Genomic DNA, 23,816 nt, shown 5'->3' with positions numbered 1-23,816 from the left:
CATAAGATGACAGAAGCAGTTTGCAGTTACCATTCCTTTTTTACAAGCCTTGCTAATGAGGTCCAAGCTTCATTCCTGAATATTGCGATGACTACTTACATTTTTAATCCTAAAATAATATGAGAAGTTTTCTCTAGACCCTTTCTGAATGCCTGTTACTAGCTCAGTGATTGTTAGTCATTTGTTCTCCTCTTTGTTGTGCTTGGGGAGCCTGCTTTGCTCGAATGGATCAATATTCTACCAGATCTGCAGCTGCTGTAATTTTTATTGATCTTATTGAACATGCTGATTTCCTGTTAATTTTCCTATATGTAAACCTTCTGCAGTGATTTGATTATTATAAGAGAAGCTTTGGCTTATCTTTCTTCCTTCATATAATTGGTATGCAGTCATTAAACTGACAGAATGAACTGGTGCTCTGCAGAATAAAAGCACTAACTATTAAAAGAACTTTTTTTCTCATTCTCTTTTTAATAAAAGCACAAAAAATTGCCCAAACTTGCTTGTATTTTCCTTTACATCTATGAAGAAAGATGCATAGATTTTTGGAATTATTACAGCATAATTCTAAACATCTGCTGTTCCCCCTCCCTAGCTTATGTCAAATTGTCATTCTGTTTTCTTTTCCTGTAATGGTCTCTGAAAATACCATAGTCAGGAATGAGAAGAGATGCTATGACCATTTTCTGTATTAAACATCCCCTAAAATAAACTAATGAAGGAGAAATAGTTTGGAATATTTATTCTTCAAGTTTAGATGACTACTACCAAAAAGCCTCTTCAAAAATTTTATGTCTTTGTTGGTTTTCAAAGAGAGAATTTGAAAACTGAATTTGAAATTAAGTTAACTTTGTAATTTAGGAGAATCTTTTGATGTAAGAAGTAATTTTGCAATACTCATAAATTTGTCTAAAATTAATATTTCATTTAGTAATTAAAAGCTTATCTTGTCTATTTGAATATCTTTCCCTTACAATAAAGTATTTTTATTAAGCACTTAAAACTTTTGCTATATTGATAAAACCTGTTGTTTAAAGGATTTTTTTTCATATATAATGACATTTGCATTCTTCTGGGTTCAAATAATTTATTCAGAATTGTTTGAATGTAGTTATACGTGTGGAAAACTTTAATTACCAGCTATCTACATGCTTGCAATATTTCCCAGAGGGCTATACTTCTTGCTTAATTAAAAATATTTGAACTTAATAATAGAGAACTCTATTAAAACATGAATAAAACATTACAAGAAACCAGGTCCTTAAAGCATATTAAGCAGCAGGCAAATAAATTGCAGAAGACTTGGTTAAGCACTTTTTTTCCTTTACTAGTCCCCTGTATGAGCACAAAAAGAAGTGCCAAAGGACTCCAAGGAAGGGCTTCTGTAAAATTTTAACACTTGAGTAAGTGTAAGAACTAGATCTGCCAGATACTTTAATCTTATGTTTTGTAGAAGTAAAACAAAATCTGTAGCTAATGAATTTCTATGCATTAATAATAGGATTTTTTACTGAAAAAAAACCCAAACTTAAAAGCAGCAAATCACATGTGCAACACATTTACAGCTACAAGTGCAGTATGGTAATAACCTTATTGTCTAAATTAGTAATCAACTATTGCAATCCACCCAGACAGTCTACATTTAGCTGTGTTCTACAGGACAAAGTTGATGACTGCATTAAACACAGATAATATCTTTAAGGAAAGTAATACATGTATAATTTCATTTATTATGGACAAATAGGTTACAGTTATGGTAAGTAATAAACATAATTGAGCTGTAATGGGAACAATTTTCTAAAACTTGAAAGTATCAAGAAACAAGGAATACATTTAATTGCAAAAGTATAAGTAGCTACTGGAAAAAAGAAAAATTAATTTTCTATAAACTATAATAGGAGGGTAAGGGAATGAAAAATATAAACACATTTTATCATACACATTCACTGCATATTACCATCTCTAAGAAAAAGAGAATCAGATTATTGGTATCAACTGGGGCTTTTCCTATCACTGAAAATTACAGAAACATTATCTTCTTTCCAAATAGAAATGAACCCATGCATTGCTTTCTTCCACATTTTCTACATCACTAGTGGCAATTCTAATGTCTTTTCCAGATCATAAATACATAGAACATATGCTGCTATTGAAAGGATTTTCTTTGCTTTCTAATGTTTTTTTTTTTTTCTTTTCATAGTCTTTACAATCACCAGCCACTGATACTTCTCATGATAATAAAATCTCAGCACTGTTTCTGATTTTCCCTTGCACTGTTGTGTTTCATTCCCCTTGCTCCCCCCTAATCCACTTCCTTCCCAAAGGAAACCAGTCTCCACAACCTTCATGGAAAAAGATGTTCTGTTTTTCTCAGGAAAAGTGCAGGGCCTTCACCAATCCAATAAACTACTTGCAGGATACAGGAAGAGATTTCCAGAATCCCCAGTGTGAGAGACAACCTCACATCACTGAGACACAAACCCCAGCCCCTGTACCAGTACTAAAAGAAACTCATTTCACAAAAATGAATCAGTGGCAGGGCAGGGCGAGCATTTCCCCATCAAGGACACACAGGAAAGCGGAACACACTTTCCTAGACACTATTCTTTGATCTGGTGCTCAATTCAGATTGCAGCTCCGTGCCTGGATTTCCATACCCACCGTTCACTGCAGGGCTGTCCATCCTCAGCAGCCACAGCAGCCCCAGGCAGGAGGCAGAACCTTTCAATGGGGTGGCTCTGCCCCAGCAGCAGCAGCCATGGCCCATGGAAGTCATCACTCCTGCTTCCCTTTTCACAAATCAGGTAACTAAAATTGCTGTATCAACAGGTCACAGAAATGCTACAGAGAAAAATCCCCCCAGCAGAATCACAGCACACTCCCTTTCCTACAGCAGATGAGACAAACCTTAAGGACACAAAAATTATAGATGTCCATTTCCTTCATGTAAATGAGATACAGGTCATATTCTAAGACATGAAAGTAGAAACATTTTTTCAAACAATACATAACTACTTCATAGAGCCCCCCAAAAAGAGAAAAGTCTATTCTTTTGGTGCCCAGAAGTGTGCAATATCTGGGGACCAATGATACTATAAGAAATTCAAGATATATCCAAGATATTAGAAAACAAACCCCATGCATACAATAATGATCATGCAGTAGTTCAATTCAACATCCCTGGGTAAAAATATCCAAAAAAATTCACAAAACAGCAATCCTGGGACTAAGTACCATAAAACTCCTAGACCTGTAAAAGAGACACCTGCTAGGGAATATGATAAACAGCCATGAAGTAGGAAGTGGCACAGGTAAGAATATTAATTTAAAAAAAAATCATTGTTTTTTTTTTTTTGTAACAGAAGATTAAGAAAGCACCAGGAATGAGACAATGCATTAAAAAAATGAAGATATGTATTTTTTTCCCACAAATAGCAGTTAAAGTTTGAAATTCACTGTCACAAGGCAAAGGCCACATAGATGCAAAAAGCAAACACACAAATCTGTGGAATAAAACCTCCACCACCAGTTATTGACCACAGACTCCATCTTTCCTGAAGCAATGGCTAAGCTAAGGACTGCTGGAAGGAAGCCTGTAGGGCCCTGCTGCTGGGGTACCCCCAGATGCTTTCCCTGTCCTTGCCCTGTTGTTCTCTCCAGCCATCTAGGGCTGACTGCTGCACAGAAGCTGCCTGGCTGCTGGCTTTCAGTCACATAATTTATCACTGCTCAGGGCTGACACAGAGAGACCATGAAGTACCCAAATTAACACTTTTTCTGTGGTCATTCGTTAACACAGCAATTTAAAATCTGCCAATTTTCCTCTGTAACTTTTCAGACCCAAACTATTTTCTAACTAATTTATTTCCTAAATGTGAGTTGCTCAATGACACATCTTTTTGTCTACAAACATTTCTGATTTCTGTTTTATTTGGAGTATTATTTTGTGTGCCACAAACCCCTACAAAATCAACATTCAACAGACTGAGCACAGTAAATGCAGTTATGATGAAGCCAGAATATATTTGAATGGAAGATGTACTATTAATCACTTCATGCAAATGGGTATATCTAATATAGCTCCTCTATACAATCTAGTAATTCAATTTCAAAGTAAAAATCACTTACACAAGTCTGTGCTGTCAGACATGAATTTCCATTTGAGACTTTCTTGAGAGATGTTTTACTGACAGATCTTTCGAATTGATCTGAAACTCCTTCATATCTTTCAGTTAATTCAGATACATTTCTAATTACTCTAAAGGATTTGGATTTACTTTGAATTGGAGAAAGAGAAAGGATAGGCTTTAAAGTTCTCTGAAAGCTAATAGATTCTGTTTTTCTCGTGGTGGAACTCTGTGGTTTTGATAAGATGGCCTCTTCAAAGTTATATTTGCTGTGTTCCTTATTCTTCGAGTATTCATTTCTCTGTGACATCTTATTTAATGGGATCTCTTTAAAAACTGCTGAATCAGATGTTCCTTGTTTACTGTGGCTGTTCTCAATGTTCTCAGTACTCTGGATGAGTTCACTATTGTCATCCTAAATTTAGGAAACAAAGCAAGAGTGGTTGGTTCCCTCTCATCATTACACAATTTGGTTTTACATAACCTTAACACTTCAAAATCTCTCTTTAATCTCTGCTTCCTGTTTCTAAATTTACAAGGATTCTGAAAAACAGCTGCTTTTCCTGGCAAATACACTGACTATACCATAAACATATTCTTACATCTGAAGCTGATTGCACTTTTCAAAATGTCAGGTCAGATTTTGCATGCTGGTAACCTTCAAAACCTGTGTCTTACCTGACAATCATAATTTCAATAGCATTTATTATAGCTGCAAACCAAAGCTAAGTAACGTGTCCATGGTGATGTCTTTCCATTCAATTATTAATATTCCATATTTTCACATTGCATCTTCAACTTAAATGTAGAAGCAGTAACTCCTGCTGAGATCACTTTGCTCTGCTCTGGTAATCATATGGTACTGGATATCATATTCATTACCATTTGAATACAATTTAAGAATTTTAGATGTTAGTTTATTAACCTTATATCCATGCTTCTAACAAAGTCTCTGCAAAATATCCTATGAATCAAGTGTATGATGTTCACTCATACCCCATCTCAACAGCAATCAGCAGGGCTGAACAGATGGAAAGAGAAATAATGCAGGAGTGCATCTAGTGTTTGCCTCAGTGTTCTTATTCCCAAGAAAGAAAGGAGAGCAGCCTCATCCTCATCTCATGATGCTGCTCCTCTGCCACATGTTCCCACAGAGGATGTAAGGCAGAATCACCTGCAGTGCCTCTCACAGCTGAGGTGCAATCCTGCTGCACATGAAAGTGATCCAAGATTGTTACTGACTTCAGTGAGTCCAGGATTACACAGCATGAAATGTACGTTCAAGAAGATAATCCATCAGTTTTATTAATGGTACACATTTTGGAAAGTTATCGTTTGATTCCCTCAGTTATTTTGTAAAACAGTTAAATTCAGTCCATCTTGCTATTATGCAACTCAGTTACATTTTACTTCTCTACTGTGAGCTACAGACTCAAATGCTAAGAAACAGATTTTATAGTTAAAAGTGAAATATACTAAAATGTTCATAAAAATAGGAACTTTAGCAGTTACTGTAATGACATAATGAAATTATTGCATACATTGACAATTCAGCAAATTTCTGTATAGTATCAAATGATACTAGATAGATATACTAAAAAATTGTTTTCTTTCATTAATTTCATTGCTGGAAGATTTCTGCATTACAAAAGAATTAAAGTTGGTGATGCTTGGACAGGATATGCAGCAGAAATACCAATAATCAAGTGGCATTCAAAAGCTGTAATTTTGTAATTCACTTTCAACAATGTCAATAAGCAAAACCAGTCACCATTTGCAGTTTTGAAAGACACAATGAAGTCTTATTTACTGAAGTCTTGAGCAACCATAAAGGACTTGGATCTCACTCAAATCTATGATGCAGGCTTTCCTAAAATCTTTTTTTGTAGTAATGATGCACAGTTCTGGCATCTCTCTGTTAGCATAGGGGCTGCCAGAGTTAGGTTTCTTTTGTCAGCTTGTTACACAGGGTACACCTGCACTGAGTCCTGTATCTGGTTAGACACAGCAACCTGACAGAGACAAATCTACCTGTTGGTGTATGGGGAAAAGATGATTTATCCTCCCTGTCTGGCTTGAAGACAGAATCTCATCCTAGGAGTTTGAGGATGAGGACTGCTTTATCAAGAGTTACATGCACAAAGTGGCCTACCTCCTCACTGCTGTCTGTTCCTTCAAAGCTGTCTTCAGTTCTGGTTTGCTCATGTTCTCTGTTACTGTCTAGCTCCAATTCCAGTGGGAAAACATAACTTTCAGGTGATACATTCAGAGACTTTCCGTAAGGAGCGGATCGAGGTTTTGATGAAAATGTGAAAACGTCTTTCTTACTCCTTTGATGATCAGCTGTTTCCCTCCTGTGATGTTCAACAGAGGCACTCTGGGCTGAGGGTGAATTACAGCAGGCTGAACTTCCAGTAGCTCCCAAGTGCTCCTTCCTATCCAACTGAATACTCTCAGTGAACCTCTCTGGAAACACCCATTTATCTGAAACATACAATTTCCATGCCAAATATGTAAATTGTGAGCTACTCTGATCATTCTCATTTTCTCAGAAAGCTGGACAGCAAAGTAAGTTTTTCTAATACAGAAATATTTTGCCTATCAAAGAAGAATAAGAATGATGAGGATGCAATGAAAAAGATCAGGTTGCTTTCAAAGTGCAGCAAGGTAATGAAAAAATTTCTAAACAGAGCTCAATTTTGGTACGGGACATGCAAACCTGCCATTCGCAAACCTGAAACTGTTTAGCCATCAATATTTGAAACCCACAACTGAATTTTATTCTAGGAAAGCATGATTTTATTTAATATGGCAATTTATCTTTTTCTATAGGCATTTTTTGCATCTGACATTTAAAAAATAATCACACATCGGTGAATAGTTCATAATATTGTGATCTGCTCCTTCTTTACTGCTGAAATTCCACACTTTTACATTCAGAGTTTATAGTTTAAATCTCAATTTCAAACTACTGTTCTGATTAAAAAGTGTGACATGAAAAATGTATAAAGATATCTGTTTCACCAGGTTTTCCTGAATATAGCCACAACTAATCTGACAATTTTAAAACAAACAATAAACTACAGAAATGGATTTAAAGATTAAGTGCACCAGATACACATGAAAAGACCGTTTTTATGTTCTTATTGTTAACTTATATTTTACTGTTTGGAATGATGGTATAGAAAAAAATGTCAATTTGATTGATTACAACCAATCTCAAATAGCATCTAAGAAAAGGAGAATTGCTCAAGTATGCAATACTCCCTTATCTTCATTAAAGGTAGTGTGGTGTGGATTATTCACTAGATATTGAAACTTTCCAGCTCCATAAAACAAAGTTACTATCAACCATATTAACAAAACTCAATGAAAAAAAGGTACTAAAAATGTAATAATAAAGCAGCATTGCAATAATAAAATGCTTGCCACCACAGTAAGTTTAGTGTGGTATTTTGGGCTTCACTGTGATATTTTACTTTTAGTTTTGTTAGAATTACCACTTCAGGCACATCCAGCAGCTTGTGGGGAGTGGGAGGGTGGGAGGAAGTCTCAATCACCATAAATGAAGGCAAAAGAAATAAGAATGAGATGCCAGGAGAAACAGCCATCTTCTTACTGGGTTGCTGTGATTTTTTCCAGTTTACTGAAGACAGCTAGTAAGGCTACCAAACCCCAGTTAATATTCAGGAACCAGTGGAAAGCCAAGACTTGATGTATCTTGTATAACATCTTTTTCCCAGCTATTTTGGTTGCTAAGTCTAAAATTATGTTTACCCTTTTTCCTTAAGGCAAAAATATTAAAATTTTTACTTGCTGCATTTTTCAAAACAAACAAACAAAAAATCTTCGTAAGTTACCTAGCTAAGAAACTTTTTGTATTTTTTCTTATCTCAGCACTTTGCAGTCTTCTTTCCAGTCTGGCACCCACCCTTCCTGTTTAATCTAGACACATTTTATTAGGTTTCCCTGTCAGTGTCTAAACTAACACCAAAATACATAACATTCACTCTTTCAGTATTCAGAAGGTCTTTTTCCCATGATAAAATTAGATTTGACATGTCTCATGCTGCCTTTGTGGTTTAGAAATATGCACTAATAGCTCAGACTACTGTGAAGAGCCCTCTGGGGTATGGTTATATACTTAGTGTACAACCTACTTCAGGAGAATTCACTAATTCTTATGCACATAGAACTGGGAAAGAGTAGAGAGGAGTAGCTTAATTTTATTGTCTACTGACTTAGCAACAACCCACATCCCACACTGCAATCTCACCTGTTCTAGTCTCATTCTAGAATATCTTCCAATGCAGTTGCTGCTGTTTAATTTACAGATAAAATTGTGCAATGAATTCTGAAGGAAACAATGTGATGAATCACTTGCCTTTTAAGATTTTAAGTCAATTTTGTATGAAGTATCAAAACTTCATTCAAAAGTTTGGAAAAGAAATCCTAGAGCAACAGTTTTTATCAAGTGTTTAGAGAACATGAGGCAATTAGAACCTTAAACTCCTGACTTCTAATACAGGTTCTGCCTCAGACATCCAAAAATTTCTTACACTTTAGTCACCATTATAATGTCTTGCCTAGACCAAAAGGAGTTCAGAAATATAAAGAATTACTTTTAAATTATTACTATCTATATAAGATTAGCCTGAATATTCTACATTCCTTTCTAGAGTTGTTGAAGAAATAGAGTTAGGAATAAGTCAAACCCAAACATTCATTTGCACAGAACAGTACTTATTCTTAATGAAATATCCAGGGGGAAGACAAAAAAGTCTGTATGATTTGAAGATGACATTTTATGCTGGTTACAGAGTTCAGCAACTTCTGTAACCTGTATTCAGTGTAGCAGTATTTCAATAGTCCACAAGTGAAAGATACAGGGAGTTTTTGACTAAACAAAATCCCATTACTTCTCCAACAAAAACTATACTAGAATTTCTTTTTAACTCATAATTTCCATGTCAATTGTAATGAATAATTTGGAGTACATTCTGAGTAAAATATGCAAACTACTACATAATCACAACATTGCAGCAAACAACATAAATGCAAGAATGATCACCTTAAAATCTAATTAGCTCTTCTACACAGTCAGACTTATGCTAAAGCTTTTAATCACAGCCTAACATTATAATGAAGGCTTCAGCATTGAGTAAATAAGATTGGCATAAACAGTGTTCATTCATTTTATTTCTTCTCTCAGGTCAAGTTTATCCCCCTTTGGAAGAAGTCCAGAACAAAGCCTAGAAGGGGACTTTCCTGATGAAGAAGTGTCTTATAGGAAGTTCTTCAGAAAAAATAAATCCAGTACTAATGGATAAAAAAATCATTAAGTCATCTACATAAAATTAGATCACTTCATACACTGAAAAGAAACAGAAATATGCAGACTGAGAGTGACATCAGTGACAAGCAATGAAAATACAGGGAAAAAATTTGTAGAACTGTACCTTACAAACTCACACAATGCATTTATCTGCCTGTTCACACAACTAAGATTATAAAGAAACAGTCTTCATTCTTTCAAATTCAAACAGCAAAAGAACAAAGTTTACACATACCCTTCTTCCTCAGTTTTCTGCCTCTGAATTTATGAGAGGGCATTTAGGCAAGCCAGCCTACTGCCCTAGAACTGTCTTTTCATATCACCCATATTTTCATAAAATAACAAGTGCTGATTAATTTTTTTTTTTAAATTCTGGCACTAGATAGAGGTTTTGGTGTTTTAGATGAAAAAAAAGTTAAGACAGTGATTCCTGCCCCAGAGTTCTCAAAATTCAGATAAATAGGAAGGACTTAAAAAATTCTCCAGAAGAATTCTCTATTTGCCTGAACATCTTGGATCTCATTCAGTCAAATTATGGAACTTGTAATAGCAATTATGAATTACTGAAACTGCCAGAGTATATAATCACTTCTAAACATCCCCCAAGAATAAACACAATGGAAATCACTCACAGTATGAAGGAAAATCTCATTGGTCAATTTTGAGCACATTTGAATAGTCCAACCACTTTTCAAATTGGTGACTATGCCTTCTAATACAAAGTAACACTACTTTTTCATAGAGACAAGGGATACTTTTGCCACAATAATGCAATCCCCAGACTCATGCAAAGGAAATAGATAAACAATGTATGACAAAAAAAATTCACACTTTTTGGCAGACAGGTGAGAAAGGGAAAAACCCTAAAATGTAAGCTGAGGTGTTTTTCTGTGAATAACAAAAGAAATAAATCACCACTGAACTCTAGAATCAAAACAACCCTTTCTCCCTCCTTTCCCCCCTCCCTTCATGATATATTACATAGGTACTGTAGTTAATATTCTAAACTCTTATCTAGGACAAGTAAAATTTCTTGTACATTTCATATTTGGAGTCTTCAGTGTTAAATTTACTAGGGATTTAAAGAATAAATTATTTTTAGTTCTTTTCCTTTAATCATGAGAGCATGGAATTTTTCTTTTGATATTCATTCACTGCTCTGGTACTCTGCTTAATCCTGCAAATCTTTATCAATGCTCTAAAGCAATTCTGTTGCAGGGTGCTTGATTTCCATAATCCCCCACAACACAGATGTTTATTTTTTATATGAACTGCTTTTGGGTTCTTTGAAATTTACAACAGTCCCTCAGACCACATAGAACTGAAATGCAAAATAACATAAAATGAGTACCATACCATTGGTTATCTCCCATGTGGGTTTGGCTGCATTGTTTAGAGACAATCTTATATGACTGTCCTTGTCTGGTGATGGTACTTGGGGTGAGGTGAGCTGAAAATCTGCTTCTCCATTTACAGATGTTTTCTGAGTCTGAATTTCAGGGTCTGAAATGCAATGCAGAAATGAAATGCCTGTGAAGACTCATATTGTGCACACATGGGGCACTGTACTGGCAAACATCTTGTAAACAGCATGGGAATCTTGCAGGGCAGCAGGTACAGGGCAGCCACAAGGAAGGAAAAATTTAACACAAGGTGTGGAAGAAGGGCAAACCATAGTAATTATAAAAAAACAGGCTTGCAAAAGTCTGTAAAACAATCAAGAACCACTGCAGCAGCTCAGCTATTTTCACAGCATGAGGAAAGAGAAGCATGTGTATAAATTGTAGCTACTCCCAGCAGGTGATGATCCCTGGCTCAATCACTCACAATACAAATACCTGCAGAGAGAATGAGCATTTATTCACCCTCATACAGGAGAATAAATCATGATTTAATGAATATGTCTTCAGTAATTAATTAAGTAGATAAAGGATTAGAAAAACAAAGAATTAAGTCCTGGATTCAAAGGCACAATCATGCAAAAATTTGTCAATTTCTACATATTCTTTGCTTTATGCTCTTACCATTTTGATATTCATTTGCAGTTGTTTGGAAAGTACTTCTTTTGCCTCCTTGATCTAAAGTATCATTGCATGGCCAGAGTGGTAGCTCCAATCTCTCAATTTCTGGTATGGTTTCAGTTGGCATTCCTGAATTTTGAAGTTGGCATGATGTTTTGCTACCTAAGGTCTTTGTTACCTTGAAAGACATTATTTCTTGATGAAAGACAAAAATATAACAGCTTTCAAAATACTCAAAGCACAGATTATGAATTACACTTTTTTTTCCTAGTATATATTTCCAAATCTTTTTTTTAAACACTATCTTTTCACAAAACCTCCTGGTAGGCTCTATTCAGTGTGGTATCTTCAATCTTTACAGTCAAGTAGCAAGCAAGATTTTTTTTCACTGAGTGAATGGAACAACAAGAAAAGGAAAAAAAATAGAATTCACTATCAGAATAAAAAGTCTAAAACTTGTAGTTATTCTAGACCTCAAGAGTCTTTTCTTCTTTGAAGAAAGGAATATCATTTTACATCCTGACTTTCAAGTGACTTCCTACACAAGAGCTGGTTGGATCCCTTATTCTCGGTGTTAAACTGAACACTGTAGTCCTGATCAGATTCCAAAACCTGCATATTTGTTGCTGGCAGACTGGGATCAGGTGTTTTCCCTGGCATTATAATTGACAGCATCACATGAGCTACTGTAAGGCTGACTATCAGAGCATCCTGAAATGTAATTTCTGCTCTGAATTATAGTTCTTATCTTAAGGAATAATATTTACACACACAGAAATTTCAGCAGTCTAAAAAATTCAGAAAAGTAAGAATGATAAGAAATCACAGAGTAATTTCAGTAGAAAGAGGCATCTTTATGTCTAATGCTGAATCAGCCTGTTTCATTTAAGTTTTGATGTCTTCAGAAGTTTTGAAATTCTCCAGTCTCTTGTGACTCAGTTGCAGTACTGAACCACTTTGTTGTATTTAGTCAGAGCTTCCCTGCAATTAGGGCCTGCTGCCCTTGGCCTTTCAGGGCACCTTTTAGAAGAGGCCTAGCTTCTCTACAGCCCTGAATTCATTGAAAATAGCAACTAGATTCTCCTTAGCCTTCTGTCCTTTGGGCTCAATAAACCCATGCCCTATGCTGAAGCCACCCATGCATTTCCTTTGCCCTCCTCTGGATGTTACAGGATCTCTGGCACTGGAGGTCCATGACCTATCACAGTTCTCTGGAGGCAGCTCTGGAATAAACCTTTAGTATAACTCCTCTGCTTATCAATATCTTCCTTTGCAAAAGGGCCAATGGTGTTGTTGGAATTTAGCCCTTCTTACCTTTCCAGGTACCTTTGCATTGGTTCTTCTGTTTGAAGATGGAGGTGGTCCAAGGATTTTTGACCCAAATGCAATATGTGATACATCCTGAGTTTTACTGTTGCACATGTTGCCTCTATTACCCAAGATACCTAAGTTAAGAAAACCAAGAGTTAAAAAAAAATTACAGTACTTACAAACAATAAAAAGTAGCATTTTTTAAGAATCAACTAAAAGAAAAGAATTATGAATACTAAACATATATAAAAGTTATGTTCCTTTAAAGTGCACTCCCTAGAAATATAGGAATAGCAAATCCACATTTTATAAAAGTGTGTCAACATATCATCAAGAAACTTTTGGTCTATTATAGAGACATAATTCTAATCTTCTTGCTTTAAAGATTTATTTTAAAGTGGGTTATTTATAAACAAATAAAAGGTTTGCAGGATTTCCTTAGAACTTCAATGAAAACCTACCTTCTGACAGAAAGAAAAAAGAACTCTAATTAATAAATAACAGAATAAATAAATAATAACACAAAAAACTGAAGGCAAGACTGTCAAGGTATCAGCCACAGCTCAGAGAACTATTTACAGGTACCCTGCTTTCTAAAATTACTGAATCTACTGTATTACCAGGGCTGAGCCCTAATATTGCAAATGCACTCTACTGCTGCTAAAATATTCTACCCTTTTCACTATTTTTTTTTTACTGCTTAAACTGTAGATTTATTTTTTATAAGTCTTTTAAAGCATGGAAATTGCCAGCCAGTCTTCAAGACAGAAAGTAAATATGGAATGCAGGTGAATGTTCTCCAAAAAATTTAAAAAGGAAGGACAGTAAAATGGTTACACATTAATTTTACCATCGGGGTTGTAGAGCTGCATGTACTATCTATTTTCCTTTTATAATTCCCCAATATTGTCAGTGAATTCTCCTTTCCAGAGCTGATAAAAATGGTATCTTCATGTTAATTTGTATTTAATATTTACAATGTCCAAAGATATTTTCTTGCTACAACTTGCATTAAATTGCTATCTCAGTTTAGATATTTGACACCTTCATAAAGCAATAAAGTAGAAACAAAATATTCTGCCTATTCCCCTGAGCATTTTTCATAACCTTATTTCAAGATCAGCTTTATTTACAGTGGCATCAAGGAAATGAAAAACAGATCATACATTAGCCACCAATATCATCATTTACTGTACTAATAAGCACAGAAGCAGCTACTTTCTGCCATTACCTGACTCTGTTCCTGATGTGACATTTGATTGCTGTTAACAGCTGCCATTTCACAAGATCAGATGACCTGTCTTGGTTTAAAATCAATTTCTTTTTTACTGGCTACCTTGGGATGTTGTTAGCTCCAATTAGAAAAGCTGATTTGCATTAAAATCTCTCTTAATGACCACATTAATTGGCTGCAATTAATTACGTACATCTACACAAAACAGTGTGTTGATGACATAATGAACTAATAATATATAATGAAAAGTGGATGATACTAAAAATAATTTAGGCTTTTGATTATCAAATAAACAAAAAGTTTAGTGGATTAAAAGAAGATTTTCCAATTAAAATGTACCTAAACATACTAAAGCTTCCAATTTCAAGCAGGCAGACTTCTGAAATTTAAAAAACATGTCTGGAAGGACACATGCTATGTTTATAATGTGGGATTGAAGACCACTACTGCTTATGAATAATTTTACAACTCCAGATTTCCAATAATGAACATAAATAATCTATGTTTCTCTATACTGCTGTTTTTAAATGATGATCTATCTCTTTACATAATTGTTTTAAAGAGATAATCAGTACTTTGAATCAAGACAATAGGACTGTAAATATATTTGCCTTGGTGAAATTCTGCTGTTGACTTTACTGCAGGTAGGAAGCAATACACAGTTTTAAAGCAAAATAGCAGCTTTATTAAAAAGCTCTCAATTGTCTGACTCAAGTCTATTTAAGCAATTTCACATCTTGGCATTTGTATCTACAATCCAGTTTCTGCTGATTCTTGGCTTACAGATCTTACGCAAGCAGACATGCCAACTTAAACATAAAAACACAGGAAATGCCAGTCTAGAACAGGCCAATAATCTCTCTAACATTCAGTTGCAAAGGCCAAACTCAATGCTTCAGAACAGCACAAGATAATTCAGTATGGATTTTTGAAATCACCTGCCTTTCACACAGCTCTTAGTGTAAGGTTGGAAAAACTTGGAAGTACAAAATTGAATTTTCTCTTCACATTTTTACTGATGCTAAATATAATGTTACTGTTACCCATATACATTGCCAACTGATTTTGGAATCATACCAGTTTCTTTACCAGCCTCTTTTAGCAGTAGATTTCACATTTTAATCATATTCTGTGTAACATGGCATTTTCTTTTATGAGTTTTTAATTTTCCACTGCATCATCACATCAAATGATGCCTTGTTTTTGTGCCATGAGATAAGAAAAACAGCTTTTATTGAACATCCTTTGTATCACTGGTTACTTTATATATGCCCTTATGTAAATTTTTAATGTTTTCAGCATATTTTATGTGAGAGATTATCATTCATGCTCCTTCTCCCTGAATCACTTCTTGGTCTGTAAGATATTTTCTGAGATGGTTTAACTGATAATGTATAAAGTATTTCAGATAATAATGCAAAAATGATTTAAAGGTTTGATACCTTTTTCATTTCCTATGAATTTGAATTTCCTGCTACTTAGTTTTTTAAAACATATTAAAATCTGAAAGTTCTACTGAGCTGTATCTATGGTGATGATAACCGGCCTGCCTTGATTCATTTAATTTTGATCCTTTAAAGCTTAACTGTAGTCATCATTCCTCCCCAGTGTAGAATCCTGTGCATTTAGCAAAGCTGGATTTTATGTGATGTCATGTTCCATATTTACCCTGTACAGTGGTCCCTAGACCATAATTTTTCAACACAGTGGCCACAAGACATAAAACCAGTAAACTGAAAACCTTGCTTTGAAAACTGTGGTATTTCCTGCATGTTAGCTGCTTTGTTTTTCAGGAAGAAATAAATATGGGATTGCCCATCTCACAAGCTTAAAACTTTCTGAAGTCCCACTCTTTTTTAAACCAGTATCTGTATCATAACAAAATTTTGCTCCCCTGTTATTTGCTTCTCTGTTGAGATTATTCATAACTATGATAAACAATACAGAGTCTAGAACAAAAACCTTTTAGGTCTCCTGCTGTTAGCCTTCAGCTGTAACAATAATTTTAAATTTAATCCTTTCTTTGCTTTCTCTTAGCTTTTATCCAAGTCAATAGCTTGTATTGTAGCACATGACTGCCCAGCTTCTTTAATAAATTTCTTCAATGCAATGCTGCCAAACTCTAAATTACATGGTTTATTATTTTGTAGCTTAAAGAAAAATTCAAATAAGACAAGATACCAATAAGATAAGATTTCCCGTTTCAGAGTATAAGCTGAGGACCCTACATGCTCATATTGGCAGCAAAGTTTCATTGATGTGAACATACTTTAAAAAGAAATACAACAACTTCACTGCAAAATGCTTCAGTGTACATTCATATCACATCTCAAATATTGTCATAAATCTCATGCTTGCATTAGAACTGCTCCGGCTCCACACAGATCTCAAACTATAGAACAGACATGTGTCTGTGTGCTTGTGGCACTACAGGTGTGCAGGAGCTGTCATGTTTCATTTTAAGACATTGGAACATGGACATTTACAAAATAATCAATTGTTTGTACACGTACTCTATGGATTGTATTCACAGTATTTTAACACAACAGAATACCTGTTTCTTGCAGTGCATTTTCCCTACATTTTATTTTTGGCTTGTGAATTTCATTTAGATCCAGCACTTGTGTAACTTGTGGGACATCAGAATTGAGCTGGCAGGTTGGAGGAATATTATCTGAAGCCTCATATGGCCCAGGTGTAGCAATGCATGTACCTAGAATCGAAAAACATGGGCTTTACTTCATGACGCTATGGAATTCAATTTGACTTATATTATTTGGTAGGTTACATATACTTTAGTTCATATGGCTATAAAAACAAAATAGATTATAGTAATTTGAAACATTTGCTGCAATTAGTCACATTTTATTGCAAATTTTAAAATTATATTGTGTATATTTTAGGCCAAAACTTTTGGATATGGTTATAGAAATATACACTAATGGCTGGAATAGATAAGGAAATTAAACTTCTTTGAAATGTCAAGGGAGCAAACAAAACAATAATGAAATACATTTTGTTAATTTTTATTACAGCTCAGCTTTAATTGTAACACTGATACAGTGATTTTCAGATAAAATGAAAGGCTAAATATGGTATTCATATCTATGGGACTGAAGTAGCAAAGAAGTCCCATATATGCAAATAAAGAATGTAACAAGCTTTAATTCCAAACTTTGGACTCCATTATGCTTTCATGATAAACTAAAAAGCTGTCAACCTATATATTCTTGTGACACCAGGCACTAGTAGAATGTGAGCTGATTATCTCTGCTTTCCCTTTGATAACCAATATAGACTGAGTTTATGAAAGCTGCTCTCTGCAAAGAAAGGAATCCATGTCAGAATCATTCTTGATGTTACAACACAAATTCATTTCAAATTTTAGAAGACTTGAATATAATAAGCAAATGAATTAGCCTATTTTCCAAGGAAAAGAAGAGGAAAACACAGCCTGAAACCCAAACATGAATAAGGGATCAAGTATTGAGTTTCAAATAAAAAAATCAAGTGTCCCATGTTGTATTTCAGTACAGGAGGTTTTTTTTTGTTGTTTTTTTTTTTTTTTTTTTTTTTTTTTTTTTTTTTTTTTTTTGCCAAGCCAGTACATTATTTATCACTGTTGGGCAATACTTAGTGATTAAAACCCACACATAAGTTCCGCATCACTATGGAAACAAGAAACTAGGTATAGTTTATGCTTGTATGCTTCAGTGTCATGAGGCAGAAAAGATCTATCTCAATGATCTCATACAGAAATAATTTCTTCCTATATGTGGTTTCTCCTTTGCATTTACTATAATTTTAGAAATTCAAAACATACTGTATACTTGCTATTTGAAAAGAGTAACACACTCATTGCACATTGAAATCAGTACTTCCACCACACCAAGGAGTTTGAAGCAGAGAACTCAACCCTTGTCCTGGCTTCTGTTGGGAAAGCTTTAATTTTCTTCCCAGTAGCTGGTAGAGGGCTGTGTTTTGGATCTGGCATGTGACCAGTGCTGATGACATATTGGTGTGTCAGTTGTTCAGCTCCCCAAACTGCCCTGTCAGGGAGCAGATGGCAGGGGGGCACAAGAAGCTGGGAGGGGACACAGCCAGGACAGTTGACCCCAACTGACCCAAGGGATATTCCAGACCACATAGCAGTGTGCTCAGCATATCCACTAGAGGCAAAGCTGACTGGGGGGGGGGGCTGCTGGTGGTAAACAAATTATGCAAATAAAAAAACAATTGTCCTTCTTGGGTTTTATTTTTTTTTTCCTTGTCATTACAGTTTAGCATTATTAATGTATTATTACCTCAACCCATACATTTTCCTACTTTTACCCTTCTGATTCTTTCCCCCATCCCACTGAGGGGAGTGGCTCTGTGCTGCTCAGTTGCTGGCCACAACAACTCTCAATACAAGTTGCAATGTCACTACATTCAGTGGAGCTCATCTAACTGGTCCAGTCATTGAGAGGGAAAAAGTTTATTAAAGAGCAATCATAACATTCTTTTTCTTTAATTTGGTATGGAAGTATAGAATAATTTAAATTCAGCTAAACCTTCAGCTGTAAAGAAAATTTAAGATGGGTCTAGAGAACAAGTTTAGAGGACTAGCTGAGGGAACAGGGGTTGCTCAGCCTCGAGGAAAGGAGGCTGAAGTGAGACTTTGTAGAGAGGTAGGTGTTGGTGTCTTTTCTCAGCTAACAAGTAGCAGCACAAGAGGAAATAGCCCCAAGTTGTGCTAGAGGATGTTTAGATTGGATTCTAAGAACACTTTCTTCATCAAAAGGGCTGTCAAACCTTGGAACAGGCTGCCCAGGGTGGTGGTAGAGTCACCATTCCTGGTGGTATTTAAAATCCATGTGGGTGGGGTTCTTAGGGACATGGGTTAGTGGTTGCCTTGGCAATGCTGGCTTAACAGTTGGACTCGAAAGATCTTGAAGGTCTTTTCCAACTTAAACAATTCTGTGATTCTGATTCTATGAATTGCCTAGATAAGGAAATTCAAAAGCATACAGAAAGTACTAATGCCCACCAGCTGTGTAATAATCATAGAATTGATAATGAAGTAATTAAAAGTGTAATATTTTATTACGCATACAGTTTATTAAAGCTGTTGACTCATTATGTTAGCTGCATTTTAGAATTTTGGAACTCATTTAGAATATTTAAGCACATTTCAGAAGCTGTTTAGAATGGAAGGGGAAAAAACAATGCACCAATGGAATTAAATTAAATGAATGCCAGTGAGAGCTTGAACTGCAGTTTCCTGCTGAGAATTTACCATATTCTCTCTGTAGACATTTTTTAATTAATATTTTTTCCAATCTTACCAACAAAAAATCAGAGGAGTAATCACAAGGTTTGCCTACTCTCCCCTATTGGTTTACTGTTTCCAAATGGAAGATACATTTTGCTACACTTACAATACTGTTAGCTACCTCTCCTTCCAAAACCAGAAGCGTTTTTACAAGTATCTTCCTTAAAAGCCACAAAATGAAAATTTCAATGAAATAGAAGCTCAGTTATTCCTAGGGGTGCCTTTAAAATAAGAAAGTGCCAGCTGTGCTTTTGAACTTTCTCCTATATTACTGCAAATGCCAGTGAGGAATGAAGTTCTCTCCTTGGAAAATGATGATTCAGGATTACGATGCGAGTCTGGAGACTGGTAAACTTGACCAGTATCCTGATCTATTATAAAAAACCCTGTCATTTTTCAGCTCACCACCAATATAACTTTCCCAATAAACAAGGCCACATTAGGATAACTGGACATGATCTGAGGTGTTTATTATAGTTTCATAGCTCTGTTTCATATAATGTTTTGTTACAATTTTGTCTGCATTATTTCAAAAAGAAATCTTTCATCAGCTGCTAACATCCAAAATTAAGAAAGCAAACAGCAAATGCTGCCGTTTTCAGTACTTCTCTTTCCTCTCAGATACTCTGTTCCTGGCCAAAATATGATTTCTATCAGCATATGATACCCTCATTAAACAAGCTCTCTACTTGATAAATCTTGCCAGATTTTTTTCAATAAAATACTTCTAAGGAATTCAGTGTTTAAAACACAGGAGTACACACATATTTAATTAGTTGCCCTAAGTCCAACACTAGCAGACTTAATATGCTGTACTACCACTTGAATTTTTATGAAATCATGTAATTCTTCAAATTGCCAATCTGATGAATGAGAAGCTTTTGATTTTATAACATGAACAGTTATGATTAAGACTAGATAGTAATTGAAACACACCATCTTCCTCAGCTGTGTTTTGAGGCTTGAATTTTAAAGTGAAGACCTTTCTTAGCTTACAGTTGGCTGAAATAATAATTCCATCCAAGGACCGGAAGAGAGCTCCTCTGAATATTTCATAGGTAAACGTTACCAAGTCAATACACATATTGCACCACTAGAAAAGAGAAACAATACTCCTTAGTAAAACCCATGAGCTGAGGCTAACACACCATCTATACAAATAAACAAGATGGCTTTGAGAAGAAATGTAGCAATTTTCATTTAATTCGCAGAACTGTAATATATTTTATATGATTACTCATTTGTAAAATTTAGTTGATCAATGGTTGAAATTTTAAGGGAAAAGAAAAGTAAAAACATAATGATTGTACATGCCTAATTTCCTTATAAAGTCAAGGTAGAAATATTAGCTTCTAATTGACAAATAGCAAATATTTTTGGGAAAATATTTAGGTGCATACATTACTGTTCAGGTCTTAAATCTGAAATATTGGAAGGAAAGTAATACCTGTTTTGAAGACACCAAGCAATGGACTGAAAAATTCAGTATTTAATTATAACTGATACTTCCAGTCATGAGGTTGAAAAATAGAATAATTTGTAGGAATACAATACAGAAAGCTAGCATGTGAAAATGCAAACTATGTTCTACTGATGGAATGAACAACTTATTATATACCCTGAGTCACAACCCCTCATGATGATAATAACAATCAGCTTGTGTATACAGTAAGTTGAACTATCAGAGCCATGTAAAAGATCTATTTAATCACTGAAAGCAGCATGCTCCCTCCTTTAAGAAAAAGCAATGATAAAAAGGCAGATAACCATTTAAGGGAGACAGACAGTCAGATACACTAAGGAATATAGATCTACTCTTTAAGGTTGGTCAAGCATTAAGGTTGTTAAAATATTTTGTCATTATAAATGATCAGAGCATCTAGACATATCTGATTCATGCTTTATTATCTAAATTAAAATTCATAACTGAAGTTCATCTTCTGCTTGAATTTAACTTGGTGTACATTAATGCACACGTTAATCCTGAAATACCTGTACTAGTCTGACACCAACTAACTGAAATTACACTGAAGAAAAAGAATTTAATTTCATGGGATTTTGAATTAACAGCAACTTCAGGGGTATGATCTGATGCATATTCATTAAAAAAAAAAATCCAACTACTTCTTCCCACAAAGCAGAAAACCTCTCAATCTTAAATTACCACAGTTGCTATTACTTAACCTATCTCAAAAAAGTTATAAATTCAGAGGCTTTTTGTAAAATATTCTCTCTCATGTCTAGCCTTAAATTTGCAACTGCTTAGTATACTGTTACCTAATTCTCTTCATGCAAATATATATATTAAAATATTTGAAATCTAACTATTCTCATATCAAGTTTATTTTCTAAAGCAGTATTTGAGACTCCAATCCTTACATGGTTATACAGTAACCATCAGGCTTTGTACCTGTCAGCTATTGCCGTATGTTGTGGCTGGGCATGGGAGAGGGGAATGAGGAGAAGAAAATGGTTTTTGTTTTGCTCTCATCAGTTTGACACAGAGATGGTTCTGTATATGCCAGAATTTGGAAGAACCTGAAGAATGTGAAAGCAGCCATCAGCTAGAGTCTACCTCCAGTGAATGTCATCAGAGGACACTACAGGAGAAGGGACATGTGAGCAGGAGCCCTGTCATGAAGAAGTATCAGGGACACAGAGAATTTATAGAGGCTGGATCAACAGAAGAGGTGAAGAAATATCACAAACAGCAATAATTTTGTAAAATGAGAATGAATTCCTAATATAAGATGAAGGATAGAGGAGGTGCAGCACTAAGTGGATTTCTGCCATCTGGTAAAGGGGACATACACAAGTATCTTCAATCAGTAGGAGCTGAGTTCTAAACAAGCAATAATTTCAAAAAGTTCATAATATACACAAAATATTTCAGATTTTCAACCTCAGTCCAGGTAATACTCCCAAGGTACCTACTATTTTGCGCTTGATCATAAACAGAGGAATTTTTGCATGCAGAGGGGTTACAGACAACTCCTTGTGGACTGTTGACAAATACAATCTTCTTTTAATATTGTCAAAATCAGTTATCCTATAAAAGAAAAGTCAGGAGAGAATGGAACAGATCTTTGTCAATTCAATAATCCAGTATCTTTGGGAAATCACAAAAAACCTGTTCATGTGCAGAACCTTTATGTCAGTGACAGCAAACATGGAATTTAAAAATTCTTTTACAAGATGAGTAGTGAGATTTCTTTCTCCAATTCAAACTCCATGGCTATATCCCTGCATATATAAAATCACTTTACATGCTAATTTCATTTCAACAGTCTACACTCTTTGCTAGATTTCCACAGCCCTTCAAAGTATGAAAGAATTCAATTTGTATGAACTAAGAACCAGTAGCCTTTAATAATCACAAGTATTTTGGTCCCTTAAGCTTGTCTTATCTTGGGGCCTGATAACTAGAAAAACATTATTTGCTTTCTTTTCCTAAAAATGCCTCTGTCACTGCATATAGATTTTTTTCAGCTTTAAGGTAAACACAATACATTGTCTATCTGTTTTACTTCAAGAGGACTTATCTTCAAAGGTGAATTCTAATGCAGCAGCTTATTGCTCACTATTCAGGTCATCTCACAATGATACCAAGGACACTGAATTTCAACATTTCTAATAAATTCAGACTACAGCCATGGTCAAAAAAAAAAAAAAAAAGCTTCCTTTAAACTGACAAAGAGGGTCATTTTTATGTTCTGTTTCCTTCTTGTTAGCAGCTGTGCTGTTTTGGCTGGGATCCAGTTAAATTTCTTCAGAGTAGCTTGGAGAGTGCTATGCTTTGGGTTGGTGCTGGAAGCAGTGTTGGTAACTCAAGGATGTTTTCATTGCTGCTGGGCACTGCTTACACAGAGCCAAGGCCTTTTCTGCTCCTCACCTCATCTCACCAGCCAGCAGCTGGGAGGGGACACAGTCAGGACAGCTGATGCCTGCTGACCCAAGGGCTGTTCCAGACAACACAGTGCCATGCTCAGCAGAAAGAACTGGGGGGAAGGAGAAGGAATGGGGAAAGCTCAGAGCTACGTTGTTTTCCCATGTAGCCATTACACAGCATGAAGCCCCAAGCTCCTGGAGATGGCTGAACATCTGCAGGCCCATCGGAAAGAGCTAATGCCTTGTTTAGATTCTGGTTCCATGTGCAGCTTTTTCTCCCCCTTATTAAACTGTCTTTATCTCAATGCACAAGGTTTTCCACTTTTACCTTTGTGTATTCTCTTCCCCAGGAGAGAGAGGGGCCACTGTGGCTCAGCTGCTTCCTGGGGTTAAACCACAACAACAGCACAACCTTGACATTCCCCAGCTGTCCTCCCTTAACACTCCAGAGCACAGGTATTACTTTAAAGGCTGCAGTCTGGGAGAATATGCTTAATGTATGGGGAAACAGTGATTAATTTACCTATTATTTTGAACAAGCCTATTTCTAACAGATGGGTATTCCTCTGTAATTAGCAGCCCCTCT

The 23,816-nt window shown here is 35.4% G+C and overlaps 1 protein-coding gene across 12 annotated transcripts in view; it reads right to left on the bottom strand.

Annotated features, from left to right (window-relative positions):
* Nucleotides 1-23,816, bottom strand: part of CFAP20DC (CFAP20 domain containing) — a 68,558-nt gene that overhangs the window by 26,876 nt on the left and 17,866 nt on the right. For 8 of the 12 annotated variants that reach the window (XM_053953704.1, XM_053953696.1, XM_053953700.1 and 5 more), the window contains 8 exons: nucleotides 22,277-22,391; nucleotides 20,279-20,435; nucleotides 16,583-16,741; nucleotides 12,798-12,928; nucleotides 11,487-11,661; nucleotides 10,819-10,965; nucleotides 6,280-6,611; nucleotides 4,129-4,542 (listed from right to left, as the gene is read on the bottom strand). In XM_053953704.1, the coding sequence (XP_053809679.1) occupies nucleotides 4,129-4,542; nucleotides 6,280-6,611; nucleotides 10,819-10,965; nucleotides 11,487-11,661; nucleotides 12,798-12,928; nucleotides 16,583-16,741; nucleotides 20,279-20,435; nucleotides 22,277-22,391 (1,630 nt within the window). The remainder of the gene's footprint in view (nucleotides 1-4,128; nucleotides 4,543-6,279; nucleotides 6,612-10,818; nucleotides 10,966-11,486; nucleotides 11,662-12,797; nucleotides 12,929-16,582; nucleotides 16,742-20,278; nucleotides 20,436-22,276; nucleotides 22,392-23,816) is intronic. The other 4 variants (XM_053953699.1, XM_053953703.1, XM_053953701.1 and 1 more) reach the window with 4 other exon arrangements.

Source organism: Vidua chalybeata, chromosome 12 (assembly GCF_026979565.1).
Source record: "Vidua chalybeata isolate OUT-0048 chromosome 12, bVidCha1 merged haplotype, whole genome shotgun sequence".
In the NCBI taxonomy this organism is placed as follows: domain Eukaryota; kingdom Metazoa; phylum Chordata; class Aves; order Passeriformes; family Viduidae; genus Vidua; species Vidua chalybeata.
The sequence above is the reverse complement of the archived record's forward strand: the minus strand, read 5'-3'. Positions and strand labels throughout refer to the sequence as shown.